Source organism: Barbus barbus (assembly GCF_936440315.1).
Source record: "Barbus barbus genome assembly, chromosome: 42".
In the NCBI taxonomy this organism is placed as follows: domain Eukaryota; kingdom Metazoa; phylum Chordata; class Actinopteri; order Cypriniformes; family Cyprinidae; genus Barbus; species Barbus barbus.
In genome coordinates this window covers 7,987,479-8,014,274 of record NC_136720.1, presented here as the reverse complement: position 1 = coordinate 8,014,274, position 26,796 = coordinate 7,987,479, and the positions used below count along the sequence as shown (strand labels likewise).

The 26,796-nt window shown below is 38.3% G+C and overlaps 1 protein-coding gene across 2 annotated transcripts in view; it reads left to right on the top strand.

The window, feature by feature from the left end:
* LOC306861139 (kinesin-like protein KIF21A) overlaps window positions 1–26,796 on the top strand; it is a 54,925-nt gene that overhangs the window by 18,391 nt on the left and 9,738 nt on the right. The window contains exons 2-24 of one of the 2 annotated variants that reach the window (XM_079403236.1): window positions 5,961–6,183; window positions 9,658–9,840; window positions 10,945–11,094; window positions 12,002–12,133; window positions 12,451–12,618; window positions 15,077–15,192; window positions 15,299–15,494; window positions 16,103–16,292; window positions 17,053–17,116; window positions 17,197–17,397; window positions 17,975–18,050; window positions 18,168–18,270; window positions 18,877–19,065; window positions 19,309–19,508; window positions 19,593–19,700; window positions 19,802–19,870; window positions 20,948–21,093; window positions 21,172–21,316; window positions 22,074–22,268; window positions 22,355–22,456; window positions 23,910–24,075; window positions 24,833–24,890; window positions 25,118–25,172. In XM_079403236.1, coding sequence (XP_079259362.1) covers window positions 5,961–6,183; window positions 9,658–9,840; window positions 10,945–11,094; window positions 12,002–12,133; window positions 12,451–12,618; window positions 15,077–15,192; window positions 15,299–15,494; window positions 16,103–16,292; window positions 17,053–17,116; window positions 17,197–17,397; window positions 17,975–18,050; window positions 18,168–18,270; window positions 18,877–19,065; window positions 19,309–19,508; window positions 19,593–19,700; window positions 19,802–19,870; window positions 20,948–21,093; window positions 21,172–21,316; window positions 22,074–22,268; window positions 22,355–22,456; window positions 23,910–24,075; window positions 24,833–24,890; window positions 25,118–25,172 — 3,235 coding nt within the window. Of the gene's footprint in view, window positions 1–5,960; window positions 6,184–9,657; window positions 9,841–10,944; window positions 11,095–12,001; window positions 12,134–12,450; window positions 12,619–15,076; window positions 15,193–15,298; window positions 15,495–16,102; window positions 16,293–17,052; window positions 17,117–17,196; window positions 17,398–17,974; window positions 18,051–18,167; window positions 18,271–18,876; window positions 19,066–19,308; window positions 19,509–19,592; window positions 19,701–19,801; window positions 19,871–20,947; window positions 21,094–21,171; window positions 21,317–22,073; window positions 22,269–22,354; window positions 22,457–23,873; window positions 24,076–24,832; window positions 24,891–25,117; window positions 25,173–26,796 lie in introns of both variants that reach the window. The other variant, XM_079403235.1, reaches the window with a different exon arrangement.

Here is a 26,796-nt window from a genome sequence, read left to right as displayed (position 1 = left end):
TATGGTATGGGTTACGCGCTGAGGCTTCGTCCCATTCTTTGAGTCGGTCAGGCCCCGGTCTCCTTGGGCCCCACTCTACCTATGTATCCCCAGTGATACCATTTGCACGGGGGCTATTATTAAGGATCTGTTGATACAGTTCCTTCAGCGAGCTCTTGTAGGAGCAAGCAGTAGCCCCTGGGTGACAGGCCAGGCTTAGTTACTATCCTAAGCGCTTGGTCGTATCCCCTTAAAGGAATCCTTCTTTCTGATTCCAAGCCTTGAGTTTTACCCTAGGTCCACGAGGTCCGGCCTCTATCAGGTAAGTCCGGGGTATGAAACTCAGGCCTTTGGCCGAAGGGGATAATGTCACTGACAGCCGTCAATTCATCCCAGGGACAACTCCTTTATCATTGATAAGAGTTGATGCTTAGTGCTCGCCTTTGGAATGGCATGCACTTCCCTCAGCATGGCGGCGTTGGTATATCGTTCCCCATAGCGACCTCTAGAGGACGCAGTTCGAAGTTCCCTTGATAGGGAACGTCTCAGGTTACGTATGTAACCATGGTTCCCTGAGAGGGAACGAGACACTGCGTCCTCTAGACTTTAGGCCATGCTTCGGATGCAGCTTCAGACGAAGAAGTGGATGATGCTTTCTCCCGGCGCCCTTTAATACTGTGGCGCACCGGGAATGACGTCATAGGCTGTCGCCGGCCAATATTTGGTGTTTTTGTATATATGCTTCAGACACGGGTCACGTAGATGGAGTTCCCCATAGCGACCTCTAGAGGACGCAGTGTCTCGTTCCCTCTCAGGGAACCATGGTTACATACGTAACCTGAGACGTTTTACGTCGATGAAAGTAAAAGCCAATAAATAATATTTTAGTGTACTTCGAGAATATGGAAACATTTGGATTTGTGCCGAATGAGAGAGGTGGGCATCAGTTTCACCTTTAATTTGTTTTTGGAATGACGTTTTTATAGCCTATAGGCTATATCCTTAAGTTTAGAGGATTTAGAGAAACTAATAACTGTGTTTATAATGTTTGTAAACATTTTTGATTTACCGGCATTTTAGCCTACATAATTTCTGAATAATAGCCTAATAAAATGCGACGCGGCTTAGCCTTTGGTTTTTTTTCCCTCAAAACGCAATTTTATACAAGTAGCGTTTTTTTTTTTTTTTAAAACAAACATTTTTAAATATCTTTAAAAAATACTTTAATGTCTTTAAAGCATTAATAGATTTTTTTCTTTTGTTTAGTAGCCTACATTTAGAAATGTAAAAATCTAGAAAAGATGATGCTGTGACTAAGCACAGCGGGTTAAGATACCATCTTTTTCTGTATTTTTTTTCTTCCTTGTTCTTTTTGTGTAAAGAAAACACTGTACTTTATTATTATTATTATTATTATTATTATTATAGGCAATTAACCATATAATTGCCTATAATCTATTGTGTAACATTAAGCAGAAGTATTTCGAATGAGTTAAATCCCTCCTGTATCCTGTTTTCTGAGTAACATTGAGAATATCACTATATATTGTTGCAACACTGCCGCCACGACCAGTCTGACGGGGCTCATGTTTATAACAGTAGCTTGGTGGAGTAGACTCATTTAGACCAAAATATTAATTTGGCTTAAGCCAGGTTTCAGTCAGGCAGAGTACATCAAAATTATTATCTGTGATAATTTCATTTACAATAACTGCTTTGGGTGCAAGTGATCTAATATTTAGGAGCCCAAGCTTTAAAAATAGTTTTTGTTCATTTATTTTGCGTTTTTCTGGTTTATTCATGATCAGATTTTTTCTAGATCCTGCATTAAATTTATATTTTGACCTCGCTATTCCGGGAACAGACACAATCTGTATAGATTGGACAACGCAAGTACTTCTATCATTTAAGTGGGTAGAACAAAAGTCATCATAGCAGTTATTTGAGAATTGTCTTACTAGTCAGATGGAGCGTAGCGTCCTGGAGATGTTGTCTGACAGGAGTTCCGCTCCGACTCTGCTGGGGTGCAGGCCATCAGCACGGAAAAGCCTAGGACGCTCCCAGAAAAGATTCCAATTATTAAAAAAGAGCAGTTTCTGTTCTTAACAGCATGACAATAACCACTCGTTTAAAGCAAACAGTCTACTGAGCATTTTGTTTCATCGTCGATACGTGGGAAGCGGTCCTGACACGATGATCGTCTCCGCGGGTGATGTGCTGCGTACCGTCTCGATCAGGCTCCTGAAGTCCCTCTTCAGTGTCTCCGTCTGCCGCAGCTTGGTGTCGTTAACCCCCGCGTGCAGCATGACAGCACCGATGCTCTCGTCGCCCTTCAGGATCGTGGGTATCTGCGCAGAAACATTGAGAACACGAGCACCGGGGAAACAATGAGTGTGCAATTTACCTTCAGCTAACGTAGCACGGACGTGCCGGACGATGGAGTCTCCGACGATCACAGCGTCACGTTCCGTCTCGCGGAGGGGAGCGAAGCAGTTCCGGGTGGAGATTTCGAAGACCGGAGGCGGCGGAGGGGGAGAGGTTGTCGCCCGGGGCTTGGCGCGAGTCTTCCGCTGATGGTACACCCAGGGCCCGTGGCTTCCCAGCGCCGGAGTGAACGACATCTGTGAAGATCGCGTCCTGGGTGCACAGGGTCTGTGCAGAAAAACACACGGAGTAGAGGTGGTGGGAGTGTTAGCAGCGTGCTGTATACTTACCCTGGACTTGTGAACGTCAGCCCGGGATGTTTCCAGCGCGGCTCTCCGCTCTCTCAGCTGGGCCTGCTTCTCCACCAGGTCGCAGATCTGCTTCTCCACGGCTTCCAGCTCCAGCTGCACCGAATGCAGCTTGAATGTGTCCTCGCCTGCACTCAAAGGTAGACACAAATCCGTCATTTAAGCAAGTAAGAGTGAAACAATGGTAATGTGTGTGAATAGAGTATTAGCAATCTAAGCGAGATTAGCGGCAGCCACGCTGCCGATGCTAACGGGCTATAAGCTAATAGCAGACACGAGAAATCAAAATAAAACTAGTGATAAGGCGCTCTGATTGGTTTTGTTTTAGAATGCTATAGTGGATATATTCACACGTTATAGAAACGAAAATGATAGTGTATAAAATTGTTTTTAAGATAGAAAATAGATGATAAAGAATCAAATTGACGGAGCTCAAACTCAAAGCACGCAGTCACCGGCGTGTTTTGAGTTTAAATACAACGGAAACAAGCTGCAATACAACAAAATTAGCACAACACAATGGAAACAAGTCGCAACACAACGGAAACAAGTCGCAACACAACGGAAACAAGTCGCAACACACTGAAATTAACACAATACAATGGAAATAAACCACAACACAACAAAATTAGCACAACACAATGGAAACAAGCCACAGCACAACTGAAACAAGTCGCAACACAACAGAAACAAGTCGCAACACAACAGAAACAAGTCGCAACACAACAGAAACAAGTCGCAACACAACAGAAACAAGTCGCAACACAACAGAAACAAGTCGCAACACAACTGAAACAAGTCACAACACACTGAAATTAGCACAATACAATGGAAATAAACCACAACACAACAAAATTAGCACAACACAACAGAAACAAGTCGCAAGACTCGCAACACAATGAAATTAGCACAACACAATGGAAACAAGCCAAGTTGTGCTACTGGACCACCGTAGATTTGCCTTCAGTTTTTACAGAGGAAAAAAAACTTTTCTTTAACATTTAGTTAACATGTCTAGAACATTTTATTGTTATTATTTTTTGTTAATTTATTATCCATTATAATTAATACTAAAAACAACATAATTTCAAAATATTGTTGTTTTCATATTTGTCATATTTTTTGCATGAAAAATGTATAAATTAGTTTTACATAACATTTATTTTTACCCTCTCACGGACCACTTGCATTGCATTATTGTATTCAGAGACATTGCGAGTTCTGCATGGGATTTGCATGACAATAATCACATACTTGGTAATGTTAATGTGTGTTGGGTTTACATCTACAATATGTGAATGAGCTCGCAGTTGTGATATCATAACCATCAAATTACTACTGTACATTTTTGTAATTCATTTTCAATAAATCATCTGGGTGGACCAATGCTTTGTGCTCTTAATATTATATACATTAGTACATAAATTGAAAATTCAAGTTTTGCTGTGATACGTCCCCTTGAAAAATTCATGTAATAAGAGCTAAAAAGTCAAAGGCAGAGCAGCAGGTTGTTTTGAAGGAAAGGTTTAAATAATGAAAACAGAAAACGTGAGAAAATGAATCCCTGGGTGTGACTATTTACCTATTGTGTTGCCAGAGCTTCCTCTCTCGCTCTCCTCTAACAGAGAATGTCTGTTCATGAACGAACTCAGGATTGAAGTGTTTTGGCACTTTCCACGAATACAGTATTCTTGAAGAGCTTTTTAAATCGTTAGAGGCTCTTAAAAAATTTTATCGACTGTTAAAATAGGAATTTTGTCCTGTCCCACCTCAAAGATCTTGACTTTCTTGACTGTATCCATAAAATAAAAACATATACACTCACCTAAAGGATTATTAGGAACACCATACTAATACTGTGTTTGACCCCCTTTCGCCTTCAGAACTGCCTTAATTCTACGTGGCATTGATTCAACAAGGTGCTGAAAGCATTCTTTAGAAATGTTGGCCCATATTGATAGTATAGCATCTTGCAGTTGATGGAGATTTGTGGGATGCACATCCAGGGCACGAAGCTCCCGTTCCACCACATCCCAAAGATGCTCTATTGGGTTGAGATCTGGTGACTGTGGGGGCCATTTTAGTACAGTGAACTCATTGTCATGTTCAAGAAACCAATTTGAAATGATTCGAGCTTTGTGACATGGTGCATTATCCTGCTGGAAGTAGCCATCAGAGGATGGGTACATGGTGGTCATAAAGGGATGGACATGGTCAGAAACAATGCTCAGGTAGGCCGTGGCATTTAAACGATGCCCAATTGGCACTAAGGGGCCTAAAGTGTGCCAAGAAAACATCCCCCACACCATTACACCACCACCACCAGCCTGCACAGTGGTAACAAGGCATGATGTATCCATGTTCTCATTCTGTTTACGCCAAATTCTGACTCTACCATCTGAATGTCTCAACAGAAATCGAGACTCATCAGACCAGGCAACATTTTTCCAGTCTTCAACCGTCCAATTTTGGTGAGCTCGTGCAAATTGTAGCCTCTTTTTCCTATTTGTAGTGGAGATGAGTGGTACCCGGTGGGGTCTTCTGCTGTTGTAGCCCATCCGCCTCAAGGTTGTGCGTGTTGTGGCTTCACAAATGCTTTGCTGCATACCTCGGTTGTAACGAGTGGTTATTTCAGTCAAAGTTGCTCTTCTATCAGCTTGAATCAGTCGGCCCATTCTCCTCTGACCTCTAGCATCAACAAGGCATTTTCGCCCACAGGACTGCCGCATACTGGATGTTTTTCCCTTTTCACACCATTCTTTGTAAACTCTAGAAATGTTTGTGCGTGAAAATCCCAGTAACTGAGCAGATTGTGAAATACTCAGACCGGCCCGTCTGGCACCAACAACCATGCCACGCTCAAAATTGCTTAAATCACCTTTCTTTCCCATTCTGACATTCAGTTTGGAGTTCAGGAGATTGTCTTGACCAGGACCACACCCCTAAATGCATTGAAGCAACTGCCATGTGATTGGTTGATTAGATAATTGCATTAATGAGAAATTGAACAGGTGTTCCTAATAATCCTTTAGGTGAGTGTATAAAATCATTATCAATAAATATCAAATATCAGTTCAATAGATTATTAGAATATACCAACTTTTTAACTGTCATACAACAATTTGCCATTATTTTCATTAATTTTTTTTTATTTTTTTTTAACAGTTTTGTAAATCTAACACCGTTTCAATATAAAAACATTTATTCAGATTCTTTAATCTTTAACTTAAACGCTTTCTATTTTTCCAGGATTCGTCCACAGTTGGCAAAGGAAAAGATAGAGGGATGTCACATCTGCACATTTGTGACCCCTGGGGAGCCCCAGGTTGTTCTGGGAAAGGACAAGGCCTTCACATTTGACTATGTTTTTGACATGGACTCGCAGCAGGACAGTATCTACAGCAACTGCACTGAGAAACTCATCGAAGGCTGTTTTGAAGGATATAATGCCACTATCTTCGCCTATGGACAGGTAAGACTGTAAAATGCCAAGAAACGCAGTGATGAAGTTAAGTAATTCAATCCACACTGAAAATGTTTGTTTTCAGTTCAGAACTTTCTGGTTCAGATGTTTTCCATTTCAGCCAAGAATGTCATTAGTATTATTGGAATTATTATTGAATTAAATATTATGGACATAACTTTTAGCACACTCTCATGGCAGTTCGAAACTATATATTTTGTTTTGGCTAATTTGTATGAATCTTATTCATAAGTTTTCATACAGTCTTTTTATGTGACACTTATTGGTTGTATGTTTAGGGTGGACCTTCATGCATTTTTCCCCCCCATATGGATAGCATTGTACCAATTCATATGAAATCATCATGTTTTAGTGAATTGCCTTGTTTGAACTCTTTAATAGAGCTAGTTCAAAAACCAATTCACAGCTTGTTACATGTTCTTGATTTATAAGGAAAATTTGTATTAAATCCTGGAATCATTTGTTAGTTGTTTTAGTTATCTTAAAGGGGACCTATTATGCCCCTTTTTTACTAGATGTAAAATAAGTCTCTGATGTTCCCTGAGCGTATATGTGAAGTTTTAGCTCAAAATACGCCACATAATTTTTTTATAGCTTGTTAAAATTGACGCTTTTATAGTATTAGCCCAAACGCGCTGTTTTGAGGGTGTTGCTTTAAATGCAGATGAGCTGTTGCTCCCTGAGAAGAGGGCGGAGCTTCAAGAGCTTAAGCTCTGGCATTAGCAGTATTAGCATTTGCAAATAAACATTCCACTATTAGTACAAGCCTGCTATCTTTACAGAAAACATTCTCTGTTTCAAAGTCAGTCATCTGATTATACTGTGCATAATACATTTCTGTTTGTGAATTAGGGGTCGACCGATATGTGTTTTTCAGGGCCGATGCCGATACCGATTATTACAGACAAAGTAGACCGATAACCAATATATTGAACCGATATATATGTCTGGTGTAAAAATGAAAAAGAATGTGAAAATTAAGAATAACAGAAATGAATTTCAGAAATGAAAATGAATGTCAAAATTAAGAATAATCAGAAAAAAACTGTCCCTAACAACACATTTAGTCCCATTTAGCCACTTGTTAGCCACTGCCAGATCCTTTTTTTCCCAAGTAAAAGCTTTTAAAAAAATAACAAGGGAGTATTATTGATGTATTTTATGTTTTAGAATAAAACATGAAAATATCTTGAGCTTGTGTTTACCACAGACTTTATGTCAGGCATTTAATCAAATATCCATTCAATAATCCATTGACTTTGTTTCTGGGTTTTGGTCTGCAAAATTACCTCACCATATTGTTTTTTGTGCCCCATTATCACTGGAAAAAATTAATTAAACTATTTGATAGTTATTCATTTAAAAACATGCAGCCTCAAATAGCTTTCAGTGTAGTACTTATTTTTTGTTTGTAGATTGTTTCAGGGAGAATGTCAGAAACTTAAACTTGTTGGAAGCATAATAGTGTTGATGTTGAAGTCATGCAATTGTGGTGTAATTCATTATAGCCTATGTTTAGGCAGCAAAATTCATAAAAATTGTGTTGCTAATTACATTTTTAATGGGATAACTAGTAAGTACTTTATATTGGCGGGTTTTTTTAAACTACTTAATATATAAATGTATACATTTAAACTTATCATAATATTTGTTGTTTCTGTATCATTGTTATATTGACAAAACTTGGTAACATTTTTGTTTGTTTGTTTTTTAACAAACGCAAAGTAGTGACAGTATAAGCAATTGTGGAGCATGCTACACATCAAGCAAAGCAAACAATCCATGAAACTTCTCTCAGAACCTGAACGATGGACATGTTCAGACAAGAATGCTGCAATTTTTTTAGTAATATAACACTAATAGATTACTAAAAAAGTGGAATCCCCTCAGTCCAAATGCATCGTTTTTCTTTGAATAATGATACTTTTTTTTTTTTTTACTCTCCCACATGAGAGTCCCTGCTCTTCGTCAGCCTTTTCAGGCTTTGTTAATTCTCCCCCTGTTGTTCTGGGGTCTTGTCTTCCTGTCAGTGTCTCTTTCAGTGAGTGATGTGCGCTTGGGCCCCGTGTGTCATTCCTCTGTGTGTCTATGGAGACAGAGACCCCAAACTTCTTTTGTCTGGACTGTCACCCCCCCCCCCCCCCCCCTCTGTTGCCTTGGCTAAAAGAAAATGTAAATGCTTCACATTTACCACACATATCAACAGCACAGGCAGGTTTTCTACAAGACTATGATTTTTTTTTTTTAAATGAGTTTTGACTCATTCTGTGGAAAGATAGAGAGATTCAGTAAAAATTGTGAGAAATTAATCTCTATCTATCTATCTATCTATCTATCTATCTATCTATCTATCTATCTATCTATCTATCTATCTATCTATATTAGTGCTGTCAATCGATTAATCGCGATTAATCGCATTCAAAATAAAAGTTTTTGTTTACATAATATATGAGTGTGTACTATGTATATTTATTATGTATATATAAATATAAACACATGCATGTATATATTTAAGAAAAATATGTTTATACAGGTCCTTCTCAAAAAATTAGCATATTGTGATAAAGTTCATTATTTTCTGTAATGTACTGATAAACATTAGACTTTCATATATTTTAGATTCATTACAACACAACTGAGAAGGACCTGTATATGATATATATTTATATATAATAAAAATAGAATAATATTAATATATACATTTACTGTATATACATGTAAATATTTATTTATACATAATAAATAAACACAGTACACATACATATATCATGTAAACAAAAACCTTTATTTTGGATGCGATTAATCATTTGACAGCACTAAGATATATATTATTATTATTAGTCAGTTTAAGTAAATTCTTAAAAAATAAAAGCCCTCCAGAACTCTTGCCCAATTTATTTACTTTGTCACTGCATTACTGTTGTTTGTTTGAGGTGTTGCTGTTGTTCTTTTCTTTTTTTTATTTCTGTTTTTGTGGTGTGTATGATTTACTCATGTAAATTCTGTGTAAAAAAAGCATTGCCCCATTCACTTTCATTGTAACTGCATTACTGTAAATGTTTTCATCTTGTTTTCATGTTTGTGCAAACTGAGGAAAAAGTTGAAATTGAAATGTTTGTGCTATATATATTTCGCTATTTTCATGTAGAGAAAAAAAAAAAGAGCTTGGCATTTTTTGTGTTTAAACCTTCCAGAACATTATACAGCATATAACAACTTTACTGTAAATGTTTTTCTTATTTGTTTGTTCAAACCGAGGGACACATTTAATTTATTTTCCGTGGTAATTGACAGCACGTTGCAGGTGGTGTCTATAGACTTTAAGTTGGAAATGATCTGATATATTCCTGATAATATAGGGTTAGGGTTAGGGTAACTAATAATATAATAATAATAAGTTAACTAATAATATCCCCTGTTTGAGGAAACTGGTTAACCTCACATCTTCCTGAATCTTTTCAGACCGGTTCGGGAAAGACCTATACCATGGGTACAGGCTTTGATGTGAACATCAGTGATGAGGAGTTGGGAATTATTCCTCGGGCCATCATCCACCTCTTTAGGGGCATCGAGGAGCGAAGACAGGTCGCCACAGAACAAGGGCGACCCGTACCTGAGTTTAAGATCAACGCCCAGTTCTTAGAGGTAAATAACAACCTTAACTGTTGGTTTCATGTGTAGTTTGGTTTCATTTGAGCTCAAGAAACTACCATTAGCAATCTTTCAATTGACAGAGGTGTTATTTTCGGTCTTAACCCTTTGATGCACAACATGGGTCTAAGGTGACCCGACTGAGTTTATTTTTTCTATATCTTTGCAAGAAATTAATTTCATCATTCAGAATTCCAGGAATTCCTCAATTAACTGTTTTTGATCCTTATTTTTATTTTTACTTTCTTATTTTTTTGAAGAAATTTAGTTTTTTGTGTCTCTACCCTTCTAATGCACAACATGGTTCTAAAATGACCCGTATTCATTTCCTACATTATTTCAGATATGGATGAGTGCTTCTTTGCTGAATCTCTGAAAGTAATGTTTTACTATCATTTATTATCCCAGGTCTTTAAATATGTTGTTTTTGACTTCCACAAATCATTGTGTTTATTTGTCCTTTTGTGGCAAATAAACATATTTAAAGTGTCAAATGTGTTGGTCTCAATAACTGCTAAAATAACTATTTTAACAAAATTTCTTTATTCTTTTTTTTTTTTTTCATGCTTGGTCATTTTTGACCCATGTGTGTAAACTTGATGTAGTAACACAAAACCTAGGGAAAAAATAAAATATACATTTTTGGTCATTGTAAAAAGATATTTTAAATATTCATGGATCATGGAATTTTATAGATCAGAGAATAGTAGATGCTGAAATAAACAGATTTCAAAAGATGAAACAAAAAAATGCCCAGCGAAGTATGAAATAACATAGGAAATCAGATCATTTTAGACCCATGTTGTGCATTAGAGGGGGTTTTCATAGCTTGTGCATCAAAGGGTTAATGGAAGTGAAGATGTTGTTATCTCTCCATATCAGCACTGATGTTTAAATGTATCCTCTGATAAGTGTAACAGAGCTGCTGTCATGCAAAGGGTGGTGTTGACAGCATGCCACAAATATAACACGCCTGTCGTAACTTTGGCAGAGATTGGCAAACCTTGGAGATGTTAACGTACATGTCTGAGCTTGGCTAATTAATTGACCACTCCTGCATATTTTCAGCTGGCTAAGGTGCGGTGTTTTGTTTCATAGTTGTACAATGAGGAGGTGCTGGACTTGTTTGATTCCACTCGAGATGTGGAGGCCCGCAAGCATAAATCCAACATTAAGATCCATGAAGATGCCAATGGAGGGATTTACACAGTGGGAGTCACAACACGAACTGTTAGCTCAGAAGCAGAGGTTGGTTGTATACTAGGGTTTGAGGACGTATATTAAGCCTTTCTGCATTTGCTAAAATGTATATATATTTTTTTTCCAGAAGTTTTCCCTCATAATAATTAATAACTAATAATAATTAGTGCTGTCAACTCAATTATTCGCGATTAATCGCATCCATTCAAGAAATGTATGTAATATATATTTATATTTCTGTATAATATACATCTTATATACTGTAAATATGTATACATGTAAATATTTCTTAAATATATACTAGTGCTGTCAAACAATTAATCGCATACAAAAAAAAAAAGTGTTTACATAATATATGTGTGTGTACTGTGTATATTTATTATGTCTATATAAAGACATACATACGGCATATATTTTTAAAATATTTATATGTATTTACGTGTATATTTATATTCATATAAATTATATCATATATAAATATATTTATTATATAAACTTAAAAAAAATTCTTAAATATATACATGCAGGTGTGTATATTTATATATACATAATACATATAAACAGTACACACACATATTATGCAAACAAACTTTTATTTTGGATGCGATTAATCACAATTAATTGTTTGACAGCACTAATTTTAGCTGCGATTAATCACGATTAATTTGATTTGACATTACTAAAAATTATATATTTGATTTAGATATTTTATATTAAAAAAGTGCAGTGATTTAGTGTCTTTTTTTGTTTTTATCATTTTTGTTAAGATTGTAATTTTTTTTTTTTGTTTGTTTGTTAGTTTTTTTTTAATAAAATTTGATCAGTTATTTTAAAGTTTAAATGACCTGTCTATCATCATCATCAATCCATGTATTCCGTCACTGTCAGTTATGCTCAGGAGAGGTGAAGTATCCCAGTGTTGATTACCCAGAATTCTCCTTTCTGTCTCTTTCAGATGATGCAGTGTCTCAGATTGGGCGCTCTGTCCCGCACCACCGCCAGCACTCAGATGAATGTCCAGAGCTCACGCTCTCATGCCATCTTCACCATCCACCTGTGCCAAGTTCGAGTCTGTGCCTCAGACAATGTAGGTGGCGCCGCCTGGCTATCAAATCTCCTACAGCTGGAAAACTTTTGCTCAGATCACACTGTCACACAACTGTGAAAGAGTGTCTGTTATACTGTTTGGTCATCAAACCAGAATTTAGTTGATAATGTCTCCACCAAATATTAGACACGTTGAAATCTGTTTAGAAAAAAATATATTTTAAGATTTGATTGATGATAACCTTTAGTAAAATTGTAGTTTAAGTGTTTTAGCTTTGTATTATTGGGGTATTTAGGTAGATTGAGTTATAATATAGTATAACTCTCTTCAGTTTTTAATTTTATGTTTTCTTTCAGGACACAGAGACTGATAACAGACTGGTGAATGGCTCCTCAGAAATTAACGAGTTTGAGACGCTAACAGCTAAGTTTCACTTTGTGGATTTAGCTGGCTCAGAGCGACTGAAGAGAACAGGGGCCACAGGGGACCGAGCCAAAGAGGGCATTTCTATCAACTGTGGACTGGTAAGAAAAGTGGAAAATGGGCAATTCATAAACACTAAAATACTCACAGTTTCTCAAGTAAAGCTACAAGACATAAACAATATGTGTTAGCATGATTTCAGTATGATAAAATAGCTTAGTAACATTTTCTGTCTGAAGTTATGTCAAGTTTACTACAAACATAAAATTTACTACAATATAAAATTAAATAATAGTTATCTGTAATATTATATATATTAGTGTGAGAGGGGGGGGGGGGGGGTATTTGATCCCCTGCTGATTTTGTACGTTTGCCCACTGACAACGAAATGATCAGTCTATAATTGTAATGATAGGTTTATTTGAACAGTGAGAGACAACAAAAAATCCAGAAAAACGCATTTCAAATAAGTATTTGACCCCTTCGCAAAACATGACTTAGTACTTGGTGGCAAAACCCTTGTTGACAGTCACAGAGGTCAGACGTTTCTTGTAGTTGGCCACCAGGTTTGCACACATTATAGGAGGGATTTTGTCCCACTCCTCTTTGCAGATCCTCTCCAAGTCATTAAAAGGTTTCGAGGCTGACGTTTGGCAACTCGAACCTCAGGTTTTCAGGTTTTCGAACAGGTTTTCTATGCGATTAAGGTCTGGAGACTGGCTAGGCCACTCCAGGACCTTAATGTGCTTCTTCTTGAGCCACTCCTTTGTTGCCTTGGCCGTGTGTTTTGGGTCATTGTCACGCTGGAATACCCATCCACGACCCATTTTCAATGCCCTGGCCCTTATGGTACATGGCCCCATCCATCGTCCCTTTGATGCGGTGCAGTTGTCCTGTCCCTTTAGTAGAATAACACCCCCAAAGTTTCCACCTCCATGTTTGACGGTGGGGATGGTGTTCTTGGGGTCATAGGCAGCATTCCTCCTCCTCCAAACACGGAGGAGGAGGGTTTATGGCAAAGAGCTGTATTTTGGTCTCATCTGACCACAACACTTTCACCCAGTTCTCCTCTGAATCATTGGCAAACTTCAGACGGGCCTGTACATTTACATTTACATTTATTCATTTAGCTGACGCTTTTATCCAAAGCGACTTACAATTGCTATATATATCAGAGGTCGCACGCCTCTGGAGCAACAAGGGGTTAAGTGTCTTGCTCAGGGACACATTGGTGTCTCACAGTGGATTCGAACCCGGGTCTCTCACACCAAAGGCATGTGTCTTATCCACTGCGCCATCACCACCACATGTACATGTGCTTTCTTGAGCTGGGGGACCTTACGGATGCTGCAGGATTTCAGTCCTTCACGCCGTAGTGTGTTACCAATTGTTTTCTTGGTGACTATGTTCCCAGCTGCCTTGAGATCATTGACAAGATCCTCCCGTGCAGTTCTGGGCTGATTCCTCACCGTTCTCATGATAATTAAAACTCCACGAGGTGAGATCTTGCATGGAGCCCCAGTCCGAGGGAGATTGACAGTTATTTTGTGTTTTTTTCCCAGCTCACTCTCTCTTTGAACTGTTGCCCTCTGGCCGGCGCTACAGATCACTGAGTATCAGAACAGCCAGACACAAGAACAGTTTTTCCTCCAGGCCATATCGCACCTGAACAACATATAACACACCTCAGTACTGTACATCTGTAAATAACTCATCAAACCCTCATCCGTACATAAGACATATGCACATTCACAGTTCTGTCTATGGACATTTTTTAATTTTTCTGTATATTTGTATTTTTATTACTGTTGTTATTTATAATTTATTGTCTATTCTCTTCATTATTAGTGTTTTTATTACCTTAATTATATGTTGTCTGCACTATGTTTGCACATCTGTACTGGAAGCTCCTAACACCAAGACAAATTCCTTGTGTGTGTAAACACACTTGGCAATAAAGCTCTTTCTGATTCTTCTGATTCTTCCATTTGCGAACAATCGCACCAACTGTTGTCACCTTCGCACCAAGCTGCTTGGATATGGTCTTGTAGCCCATTCCAGCCTTGTGGAGGTCTACAATCTTGTCTCTGACATTCTTGGACAGCTCTTTGGTCTTGGCCATGGTGGAGAGCTTGGAATCTGATTGACAGATTGCTTCTGTGGACAGGTTGTATTTTATGCAGGTAACAAGCTGAGATTAGGAGCACTACCTGCTCCTAATCTCAGCTCCTTACCTGTGTAAAAGACACCTGGGAGCCAGAAATCTTGCTGATTGATAGGGGATCAAATACTTATTTGACTCATTAAAATGCAAATCAATAACTTTTTTGAAATGCGTTTTTCTGGATTTTTTTGTTGTTATCCTGTCTCTCACTGTTCAAATAAACCTACCATTAAAATTATAGACTGATCATTATTTCAGCATGTTTACAGGAGTAAACAAGGACATAATATCTATTTTTGAGTGAACGATTCTTTTAATGTGAGACATCTACTGTATATTTGGTCTGCATTGCCTTTGAAAACTAATACTTTTGTCTTTGTGTTGTGGTGGTAAAGTTAGCTCTTGGCAATGTGATCAGCGCTCTGGGTGACAGGAGCAAACGCTCCTCACATGTGCCTTACCGTGACTCCAAGCTCACTCGCCTGCTTCAAGATTCCTTAGGAGGAAACAGGTAAGCATCTGTACATTATTTCCATTTTTAGACTTTTTTTTTATTAGGAGATATTCCAGGTATTTGTGCAGATTTTTAAACATTGCTTCTCTTTTGTGACCTACAGTCAGACAGTGATGATTGCCTGCATCAGTCCATCAGATAGAGACTTTATGGAGACCCTTAACACGCTAAAATATGCAAACCGTGCTCGCAACATCAAGAACAAAGTGATGGTGAACCAGGACCGGGCCAGTCAACAGATCAGTGCTCTGAGAACAGAGATCGCTCGACTGCAAATGGAGCTCGTGGAGTACAAAACGGTTTGTGCAGCTTCTATATTAGTCTCAAGTTTGAGTCAGAATTAGATGTCTCTAACATGTTTGTGAACAAGATTTTGTTTATATAATATAATAAAGGAACTTTTCTTAATTTTAGTTTTCTTTAGTGAAGTGAAGTGAAGTGACATACTGCCAAGTATGGTGACCCATACTCGGAATTCGTGCTCTGCATTTAACCCATCCAACGTGCACACACACAGCAGTGAACACACACACACCGTGAACACACACCCGGAGCAGTGGGCAGCCATTTATGCTGCGGCGCCCGGGGAGCAGTTGGGGGTTCGGTGCCTTGCTCAAGGGCACCTCAGTCGTGGTATTGAGGGTGGAGAGAGCGCTGGACATTCACTCCCCCCACCTACAATCCCTGCCGGACCTGAGACTCGAACCCGCAACTTTTGGATTACGAGTCCGACTCTCTAACCATTAGGCCACGACTTCCCCTCATTTAAATTAAGAGATTTTCTTAATTTAAATGAGTAAAGTTATACTTTTTTACATGCATTTCATTTAAGTTAAATTACCTATAACATAAAAATATAATACAATATAGTATAATGTTAAATTTTTTTAATATTTTTTTTAAACAGGGCAAGCGTATGGTTGGTGAGGACGGTCTGGAAAGCATCAATGATATGGTGCATGAGAATTCCATGCTGCAGACAGAAAGCAATAACCTGCGTGTACGAGTGAAGGCAATGCAGGAAACCATTGATGCCCAGAGAGCCAGACTCACCCAGCTACTCAGCGACCAGGCCAACCAGACCCTCGCCAGAGCAGGTGCAAACAATGACGTATAAATATCAGATATTTTAGATTTACTAGTAATAATAATGCTAACACATAGCAAGAGAAATTAAACTCAACAAAAATAATGCTGCAATTGGAAATTAAACTGTTGAATTGATATTTTTAATTAAAAGAAAGAAAGAAAGAAAGAAAGAAAGAAAGAAAGAAAGAAAGAAAGAAAGAAAGAAAGAAAGAAAGAAAGAAAGAATGTATATTTTATGGGAAACATAAGTGTATCAGTGTTATAAAGTGTTTAACTACATGTATAATCTAGCATATAGACCCTGTTGCTCATCCTTTTTGTTTTTGTTTTGTACTGATTGATTGATTGATTGATTACTTGTTTGTTTGTTTTGTTTATTTTGTTTTGTTGAAATATGTTATTTTATTTATTCTGTTTGTTTAATGTTTACTGCCAGAAAATATTTAAAAAGGGCAAAGCAACTCTGTTGCCTGTTTTTTTTGTTATTGTTGTGTTTTGTTTTGTTTTGTTTTATTTTGTTTTGTTTTGGAAATAGTTTCAAAATGTTTTAGTTAGCAGGGTTGAATACTCAGAAAATAAAGTAAAACTGAAGTGGAGAAACAACTTTTTAATGAAGAACATTCCCTTGAATGTTTAAAAAAAAAATTGTGCACCTAATTGGATTAATTGATATCTAGATGGATTAAGAGTAATCATTTCCTTCATCTCTAAAATACATTATTGTGCTGTTTTTACATACCCAGCTAAATTGTCTTTGTCTTTTTGCAGGTGAAGGGAGTGAAGAGATCGGAAACATGATCCAGAATTACATCAAAGAGATTGAGGAGCTCAGGTAATGCACAGTACACGTACACCCATATGTTCTTAAAACCTCTGTATATGTGTAATGTTTTTGAATTGTGTGATCTTCAGGGCAAAGTTACTAGAGAGTGAGGCTGTAAATGAAAACCTGCGGAAGAACCTGTCCCGTGCCTCCACCCGCTCTTCATTTTACGGTCCAACCTCCGTTACCCCCAGCCTCCTTGCACCAGAAAAAGATGCCACAGACATCATTGAAATAGCAAAGAAAGACCTGGAGAAACTGAAGAAAAAGGAGAAGAAGAAAAAGAAGAGGTAAGCTACTGATATTGATGCTTAACCATGCAGCTGAGGAACAAGAAACTCAAATTTCCTTTTTATCGTAAGAGATAGTTCTGGTCTACGGTATGCCTCAAATATGTGGTATACAATTGCTATGCTTCCTCACAGGCATCCTCATTGTGATGAGTTGCTTCGAATATGAAACATTTGCAAAATTCTGTCAAACAAATCCATTCATGTGACTGTCAATCTTTGTCACAAGTTCTAAAGTAGGTAGCTCACTGGGGTTTGGAACAAAGCTTTAGAGTCTTTTATCAAAATCTCTTTCATTTAGTCTGGTTTTTATTCTGGTAGCACTTGTGTAATCAACTCACGTTCATGTTGATCTCAATATATGATGATTTAGAGTTTTCTTTAGAGTTCAACAGTGGGCTCAACTAATTCACTAACACTGAGCGATTGTATTATTTATTAATAGATCTTAGAATCAAGTAATTTGTGAAATCAAAAACTATTTCATGGGAGGTTTCTGTAAATGCTGGTACTAAGGGGTTTGTTTTTCTTGAGTTTGACGGAATGGGTTTAATGATATTGTATTGATGTCGTGCAGTGTCATAAAGGAGGAGGGGCCAGATAATGAGCAGGATAAAGAGGCATCTGAGCGAGCCAACGAGGAGCCAGAAGTGGTAAGTTTAACTCTCTCCTGTGTGTACATGTAAAGATATACTGCTCTCGATTATTTACTTGTCTCTCTGAGTCTGTGAGGCCAAAATTTGCTTCTAATAATGCCAATACTCTTGCAGGATGGGAGTGATCATGATGAAGGTGAGGAAGCCGAGGGTGATGAAGAGGAGGATGAGATGGAGGTGGACAGCTCTGACGAGTCTGTCTCAGAGGAGGAAAAAGGTACAATGCCTTCATTTATTCTGTGATGTTTCAGATCATTTTTATGTTTATTTTTATTTATTTATTTTGTTTTAATGATCTATCTATCCATCTCTCTGTCTGTCTGTCGATCTGTCTATCTATTTATTTTAAACATTGGATAAGTCTTGCTGACATACTTAAACTTTAACTTGCAGACACATTAAACTTGATAAAAAAAAGTAATTTTCTTACATGTACGTGTACATTTAAACTCTATTTAAGTAATTTAAGGGACAAAACATATATACTGCATATTTAAAAAAAGCCCCTTATGGTAATCTATTCTGCGGGCCTAGATTGTATTTTTTAATTTATTAATTTATTTATTGGTTTATTATTTTTTAAATCTGAATGTTAATGGTTTTTATTATCTGTAGTGGATAGAAGTCAAAATTAAAACTTCCCTTGTGAAAATTGGAAATGCATTTAATATTTATTACATGATATTAAACATATATATAGCAAAAGTAAATTGAATAAAATTTTAATTTTAAACATTGTTTTTAAATTATTTTATTAACTTGACGAGTCTTGCTTTTGTTGAGGTTAAAAAAACCTTAATTCTGTGCATTTGTGTGTTGATAGAGGACTTCCAGGCAGATCTGGCTAACATCACGTGTGAGATCGCCATCAAACAGCGGCTGATCGATGAACTGGAGAACAGTCAGAGACGTCTGCACACACTCAAACAACAGTATGAGCAGAAACTCATGATGCTACATAGCAAAATCAGAGACACACAGCTGGAGAGAGACCGTGTGCTGCAAAACATGGGTACAGTACACACACAGTATAACTCAATGGTTTATATTATCTTATTGTCTTTTTATTAGTACTTATAAAGCACATATTCTGCATGACCATATTCTACTTCCCTAATTCTACCCTATACCTAACTATTACTAAGCAGCAAATTAGCTTATTGAGGCAAAAGTCATAGTTAATGGGTTGTTAATGGCGAGAATTCAACCTTAAAATAGCCTAAAAGTCCAAATTTCTGTTCACATTTCTGTGCAGGCTCAGTGGAGTCATGTACAGAGGAGAAAGCAAAGAAGATAAAGTCAGAATATGAGAAGAAGTTGAATTCCATGAACAAGGAGATGCAGAAACTGCAGTCGGCACAGAAGGAACATGCACGCCTTCTGAAGAACCAATCACAGTACGAGAAACAGCTGAAGAAGCTACAGCAGGAAGTTACTGAGATGAAGAAAACCAAGGTAGGCTTGTTTGTGTTTGGGGCCATTTACACTTATAGTAGCAACGGTGTCTAATCATTGTCATGGTGGCTTTGTTGTTCTCAGGTGGTTTTGATGAAACAGATGAAGGAACATCAGGAGAGGACCCGAGCCACAGAGACACGCCGCAACCGAGAGATCGCCACACTCAAGAAAGACCATCGCAAACAAGAGGTGGCGCACTGTACCCTGAACGGCCCCAGAGAATTATGAGATATTCTCAGACACAATTCCTGCTCATTCGCTTCTTTTGGTTTCTCTCTTGTCTCGTTTAGCACCAGCTAAGGCAGCTTGAGGCTCAAAAGAGACAGCAGGAGCTCATTCTGCGCAGGAGGGCAGAGGAGGTAAAAGAATCAGGATTATTTGGGAATCACGATTTTGATTACAAAAGTGCTGGTTTGATAGCTGTAGCTATTTGAAAGGATTTAGAGATGATTAAAAGTCATCATTAAAAGGCAAAAGTTTTTGAATAGTAGTTTTTTTTTTATAATTTTCTTCTGCTCTCCATTCTGCATTCATTTGATCCAAAATACAGCAAAAGCAGTAATATTGTGAAATATTTTTACTGTTTAAAATAACTGCTTTCTAATTGAATATTTTTTTTAAATGTAATTGATTTCTGTGATCAAATCTAAATTTTCAGCATCATTACTCCAGTCTTCAGTGTCACACGATCCTTCAGAAATCATTATAATATGCTGATTTGCTGTTCAAGAAACATTTTTTATTATTATCAATATTCAAAACAGTTGATTCAATTTTTTTCAGGATTCATTGATGAAAAGAAAGATCCAAAGATCAGCATTCGTCTGAAATAAAAAGCTTTTGTAACATTATACACAATACCATTCAAAAGCTTGTATATATATACTCAGCTGTAATAATAATAATAATACATGTTTTTTGAGCAGCAAATCAGTCTTAAAATGAATTCTGAAGGATTGTGTGACTGGAGTAATGAAGCTAAAAATTCAGCTTTGAAATCACATGAATAAATTACATTTTAAAATATATTAAATAGATAAGAGATATTTTAAATAGTAAAAATATTTCAAAATATTACTGTTTTTGCTGTACTTTGTACTTTCAGAAGAGACTTCTTTTAAAAAAACATTAAAAATCTTACTGTTCGAAAACTTTTGACAGGTAGTGTAATACAAAAATAAATGGAGGAAATAAAAGAAAAAATATCAAAAAGTGTCAAAGGTTTTGGTGGAATGGACTTTTCAGTGCCGGGAATATTTCAGGTTTTGTTAAAAATAGATTCATTTGTGTTTCGATGAATAAACGTCTTAGGGGTTTGGAGCAACATGAGGGTAAATGAATGATGACATTATCTTAATTTCTGGGTGAACCATGGCTTTAATCACTCACACATATAGAGCAATACTAAGATTTTTGGTCCTGCTTCTTTGAATCAGATAACTGCCCTGAGGCGCCAAGTGCGACCAGCATCAGGCAAGGTTAACCGTAAGATCAGTTTACCAGAGCCTTTGCAGGAGTCTTCACCCCGTATGGCTCCTATCAGACCACAAACTGCAGGGGCCACAGCTCCTAATGGGACAAGGTAATGTCCGTTTCATTTCAGAAGGGTTGGCTCATGGGTATTTGAGTGACTGATGCGGTCATGATTCTTGTATTTCAGAAAGTACCAGATGAGAACAGGAGGAGTGTACTCTACCAGGACAGCGCGGGCCAAATGGCAGTCACTAGAGCGGCGCATTAGTGACATCATCATGCAGAGGATGACCATCTCCAATATGGAGACTGACATGAACCGCTTGCTTAAGGTGACCAAGAACAGCTTTTTATTAGTGCTGTCACTGTACTGTGTGTTATGTATATATAAATACACACACATACAGTATATATGAAGTGAAGTGAAGTGACATTCAGCCAAGCATGGTGACCCATACTCGGAATTCGTGCTCTGCATTTAACCCATCCAACGTGCACACACACAGCCGTGAACACACACCCGGAGCAGTGGGTAGCCATTTATGCTGCGGCGCCCGGGGAGCAGTTGGGGGTTCGGTGCCTTGCTCAAGGGCACCTCAGTCATGGTATTGAGGGTGAAGAGAGCGCTGGACATTCACTCCCCCCACCTACAATCCCTGCCGGCCCGAGACTCGAACCCACAACCTTTGGATTACGAGTCCAACTCTCTAACCATTAGGCCACGATTTCCCCCATATAATTGTATATTTACGTTTATACAATTATAATCTCATATTTTATAGTATATATAAATATTTTTATTATATAAACATAAAATATTTTTCTTAAATATATACATGCATGTGTTTGTACTTATACATAATAAATATACACAGTATACACACATATATTATGTAAACAAAAACGTATTTTGGATGCAATTAATCATTTGACAACAGTATTATTTATTATTACTTTTTTATTTTTACTAAACAAATTTCATCAAACAGGACAAAATATAAAATCATGCTTCTTTTTTATTTTGAGCAAATTCAAGATTGAGTTAACTGACAACAATAGACAACTATTCTTTTAATTCTGCGTGTACAGCAACGTGAGGAGTTGACAAAGCGCAGAGAGAAAGTGATGAGGAAGAGGGATAAGATCGCCAGCGAAGACACGGATACCGACAGGACTGTTCTCTCTCTCAACGAAGAGATGGAGTCGCTGACCGCTAACATCGACTACATCAATGACAGCATTGCAGACTGCCAGGCCAACATCATGCAGATGGAAGAGGCCAAGGTGCTTGTGGGAAACAGGAAATTGTGTTATGCACAGTATTGCATTGTGGAACAAAAATGTTTGATTGAATGTTTTCTTCGCTGTAGGAGGAGGGAGATACAGTGGACGTCTCTGCTGTGATCAGCTCATGTACTCTGTCAGAGGCCCGTGTCCTTCTCGACCACTTTCTCTCAATGGCAGTCAATAAGGTACTGGAGCTCAGTAGATTTTGAAAATAGATATGCTTAATAAATCAATAATTATGCTTACATTGGTCAATATTTGCGTTTTCACATATTAGCTTTAAATTATCGACATTGGGCCAACTTTCAGGTGTTTTTTGGGGGTTTTTTTACTGAAAACTTATTTTTATGACATTCTACTGGAAAATATAAAGTAATAAGCAATGGAAGATAATATAATATATAATATAATTTAAGTCAAGTCAAGTCAGATCGAGCTTTATTGTCATTCTGCTGCATGTGCGGACATATAGTGGAACGAAATGTCGTGTCTTACAGGACCACGGTGCTACATACTAATTAAACATAAATATAAATATAAACATACAACAATAGAAGTATAAGAAAAACAATTATGAACATATATAACAGTTAACCAACACATAATCTGAGAGAGACTGTACAAGAGCTTTACATAAATACTGGACATTGTGTACTTTTGTATATGTGCAAGAGAGCTATTTTAGGAAAAGCAGCACAGAATGGATATAATACAAGATAATATAATATAATATAATAATATACAGCCTTGGATTCACCTGAATAGTGTACATTTTCTGATTAATTTTTATTAATTTTTTTGTAAATTTTGAATAAATAATGTGGCAAATTTAATCCAGTAAACCGTAATCCAATAACCAATGGGAATAATATAATATAATATGATATAATTGTCACGTAACGTGGTTTACAAACACGCACGACAAAGACGAAGAAGATATAGTTCAATAATCTTTCATAATTCCACACAGAGGGTAACACAAGGCAGGCAGGTAGAAGACACACGTAGCACATCAACGACAGCAACACAAATAATACCGGACCAAGGAATAATGGGACAGACTACAATATATATACTGAAGCAAATTAAGATAATTAATGACACACACCTGACCTAAATGACACAATCAAACATGAGGGAAACCTAGGTCACACAGAGCTCATGAGGAATGAAAACACAACAGAACATCCATGGGTGACTATAATATAATATAAAAATTTGTGTTTTGTTTTTGTGAATTTAGATATTGTCATTTAATGTCATGCCATTTTATATGCTAATATAAAATTGTATTATGTATGTTGGCTCTTGTCATATCAGTCAACCACTAGTTTAGTAATCGACAGATATTGGTCAAAATATCTACATCTATAATATCAGCCAAAATATCTACATCTATATTCTTAATTGAAATATATTTGGTTATAATGATTATCATTGTTATAATTATTAACATCCTCTGATTTAAGACTTTAGATAACACAAAAAGATATTCACAATATATTTTATACCTTTTTTTGAGTGCAACTGAATATTCAGTAATATCGGGAAGGACTTTTTCCACATGCATTTCATAGAGAAACGATTGCTATAATAATATAGGTTTATGTTATTTGTAATGTCCAACAACAACTTCAGGGCTTACAAGCTGCACAGAAGGAGTCTCAGATCAAAGTGATGGAGGGCCGTTTGAAACAGACAGAGATCAACAGCGCCACACAGAACCAGCTGCTCTTCCACATGCTGAAGGAGAAAGCAGAACTCAACCCTGAACTGGACGCTTTGCTCGGGAATGCTCTCCAAGGTCTGACACACATAAACGCATGTTCACATACAGCTGTTTGCTTTTCGGTCTCTAGACTTTTACATTTTAAGTTTGATTTTGATTTGCTTTTGTCTTTTTGTTGCCTGAATTCAAACAGAACTAGGTAGCGTGCCGTCGGTAAGTAGAGGCCACTAGAGCTGTCCACCAGTGCATGTGTCTCTCCCTCAGACTAACAGACAGTAACAGTAGCATCGTAGAGCTGCATGGGTCTTGCTTAAATCCCCTGTGGATTTTACTCTTTGAGGAACATGTCTCTCAACTGGAGCATCAACTATAAAAGCACTTAAAAAGTCTTAAGTGCTTGAAGAAGACCCTTGAAGTATGTAGAGTCTTCTAGCTGTTGTTAGTTTGTGATAGTGTTAGATTTGGCTCTAATTCCAGTATTATACTGTGTGATAATAATAATAATAATAATACTGTGAAAATACTAGTGTTCTAATCATTTTGGCCACCACTGTAGATAGATGGATCCATCTGAACTACATACTAGTTTTCTTTCTCTGTGTCTGACTTAGTGACCACACATCCTTAAAAAAGATGTTTGCAACCCTAATGCTGGTGTCCTGGCTGTAGACTGATCATATCTCCTCTCCTCTAGTTCTGTTGAATTCAGGGTTGTGATAACAACACTATGATGCATGTCACTTGAATATTAATGTTCACTGGTATCATACTGACAAAGCTAAAATGAGGGAGCACAAGTGTTTCTGATGCTAAAGTGTGTGTGTTTGCTCAGAAAATGGCGATGAAAGCAGCAGCGATGAATCAGCACAGAGTCCAGCCACAGAGAAGAGGTAAAGCACTACAGTCAAGCCAATAAAGCTTTTTAAAGTCTTGATGCCATTCACTTGATTCAGTCGTTGAGTCATTTGGTGAAGACTAAGTTTATCTTCTTCTGAAATTGTTTGTTGTGCGCTTTTTGGAGGCACTATACTGTATATAACATTTTCATCAGCAAAGTTTTTTTGGCTCCAGCGTGCATTTCAATCAATATCAATGTCTGTTTCTGTGTCTCTTGTAGTTGTTTGGCTTCGGATCTCATGAAACTTTGCGGAGAAACCAAAGCCAGGAATAAGGTAGAACATTAGTAATTCTGCGCATTTATTTGTTTGCGTTTATTAATTTGTACAGTTGTGCTCATACGATTACATACCCCTTGCAGAATATGCAAATATGTTAATCATTTTAACTAAATAAGAGGGATCGTGAAAATTGCATGCTATTTTTATTTAGTACTGTCCTGAATAAGCTATTTCACATAACCATTTATATATACTCCACAAGACAAAATAATAACTGAATTCATAAAAAATGACCCCGTTCATGTAACAGAACTGTTTGTTTAGTTTCCTTTTTGTCCTTATTTGGTTCTTCCTGTTTTAGTTTCTGACCTAGTTCTGTTAATTAGTTATATGCATCACCTGTGTTTGATTCAATTATCTTGTTTTCTCGTTTGTTCCAGCCCCTTTATAAGTCCTCAGTTCTGCCTTTGTGTTTGTCTGATCTTGGGTTAACATATTGTTCTAAGTGTGTTGATGCTGATTATTAAAGATTACGCTTTTGTTTTCACTTTTCGTCGTGCGCCTCTTATCTACAACCACGAACCGTTACAGAAGATCAGACCGAAACAGAAGACACGACCAGAAAAGATGACATCATGCAGAGGAGGCAGTTAGTTTTGGTTCCCCGGAAGGGAGCTCCAGAGATCCACAGCTCGCTTCCCCTGTCCACCACGAGTTGGTGGATTCCGCCCGTGGCAGATTGGTTTCCGCCCGCGGCGAAGAGGAGATCGCCGAAGAAAGCGATGAACGTTCCGCCCGCGGTGAGGAGGATACCGCCGTGCCAGGCGTTGAATGTTCCGCCCACGGCGAAGTGGAAGCCGCCGTACACGGCGACGAATGTTCCGCCCGCGGCGAAGAGGATACCGCCGCCGGAGGCGATGAACGTTACGCCGTGCACGGCGAAGATGGTTCCGCCGCCTACTTCGGTTCCTCACGAACCGCCGAGGGAGGAAGCTCAGGTACCGGTGGGAATCCTAGTAATTTATGAGGGAATGTCTTGGACTCCGGTGCCTGCTCCTCGCCATTGCCCTCCGGTGCCTGCTCCTCGCCAGTGCCCTCCGGTGCCTGTTCCTCGCTCCAGCCCACCTGAGTTCCCGCTGGTTCCGTCCAGCCCCGCGCCTCCCGTGCGCCCTCTAATGTCCGCGCTACAAGAGCGCCCCTTTGAATCCGCGCTGCAAGAGCGCCCCCAAGTGTCCGCGCTGCAAGAGCGCCCTCCTGCATCTCCGCTGGTCCCGTCCAGCTCTCCTTCGTCTCCGCTGGTTCTATCCAGCTTCGCGCCTCCCGTGCGCCTTCAAGTGTTCGCGCTGCAAGAGCGCCCTCAAGTGTCTGTGCCGCAAGAGCGCCCTCACGAGTCCGCGCTGCAAGAGCGCCCTCCTGCATCTACGCTGATCCCGTCCAGCTCTCCTTCGTCTCCGCTGGTTCCGTCCAGCTCCGCTCCTCCAGAGCGCCCTCAAGTGCCCGCTCCTCCAGAGCGCCCTCAAGTGCCCGCTCTTCCAGAGCGCCCTCAAGTGCCCGCTCCTCCAGAGCGCCCTCAAGTGCCCGCTCCTCCAGAGCGCCCTCAAGTGCCCGCTCCTCCAGAGCGCCCCCAAGAGTCCGCTCCTCCAGAGCGCCCCCAAGAGTCCGCTCCTCCAGAGTGCCC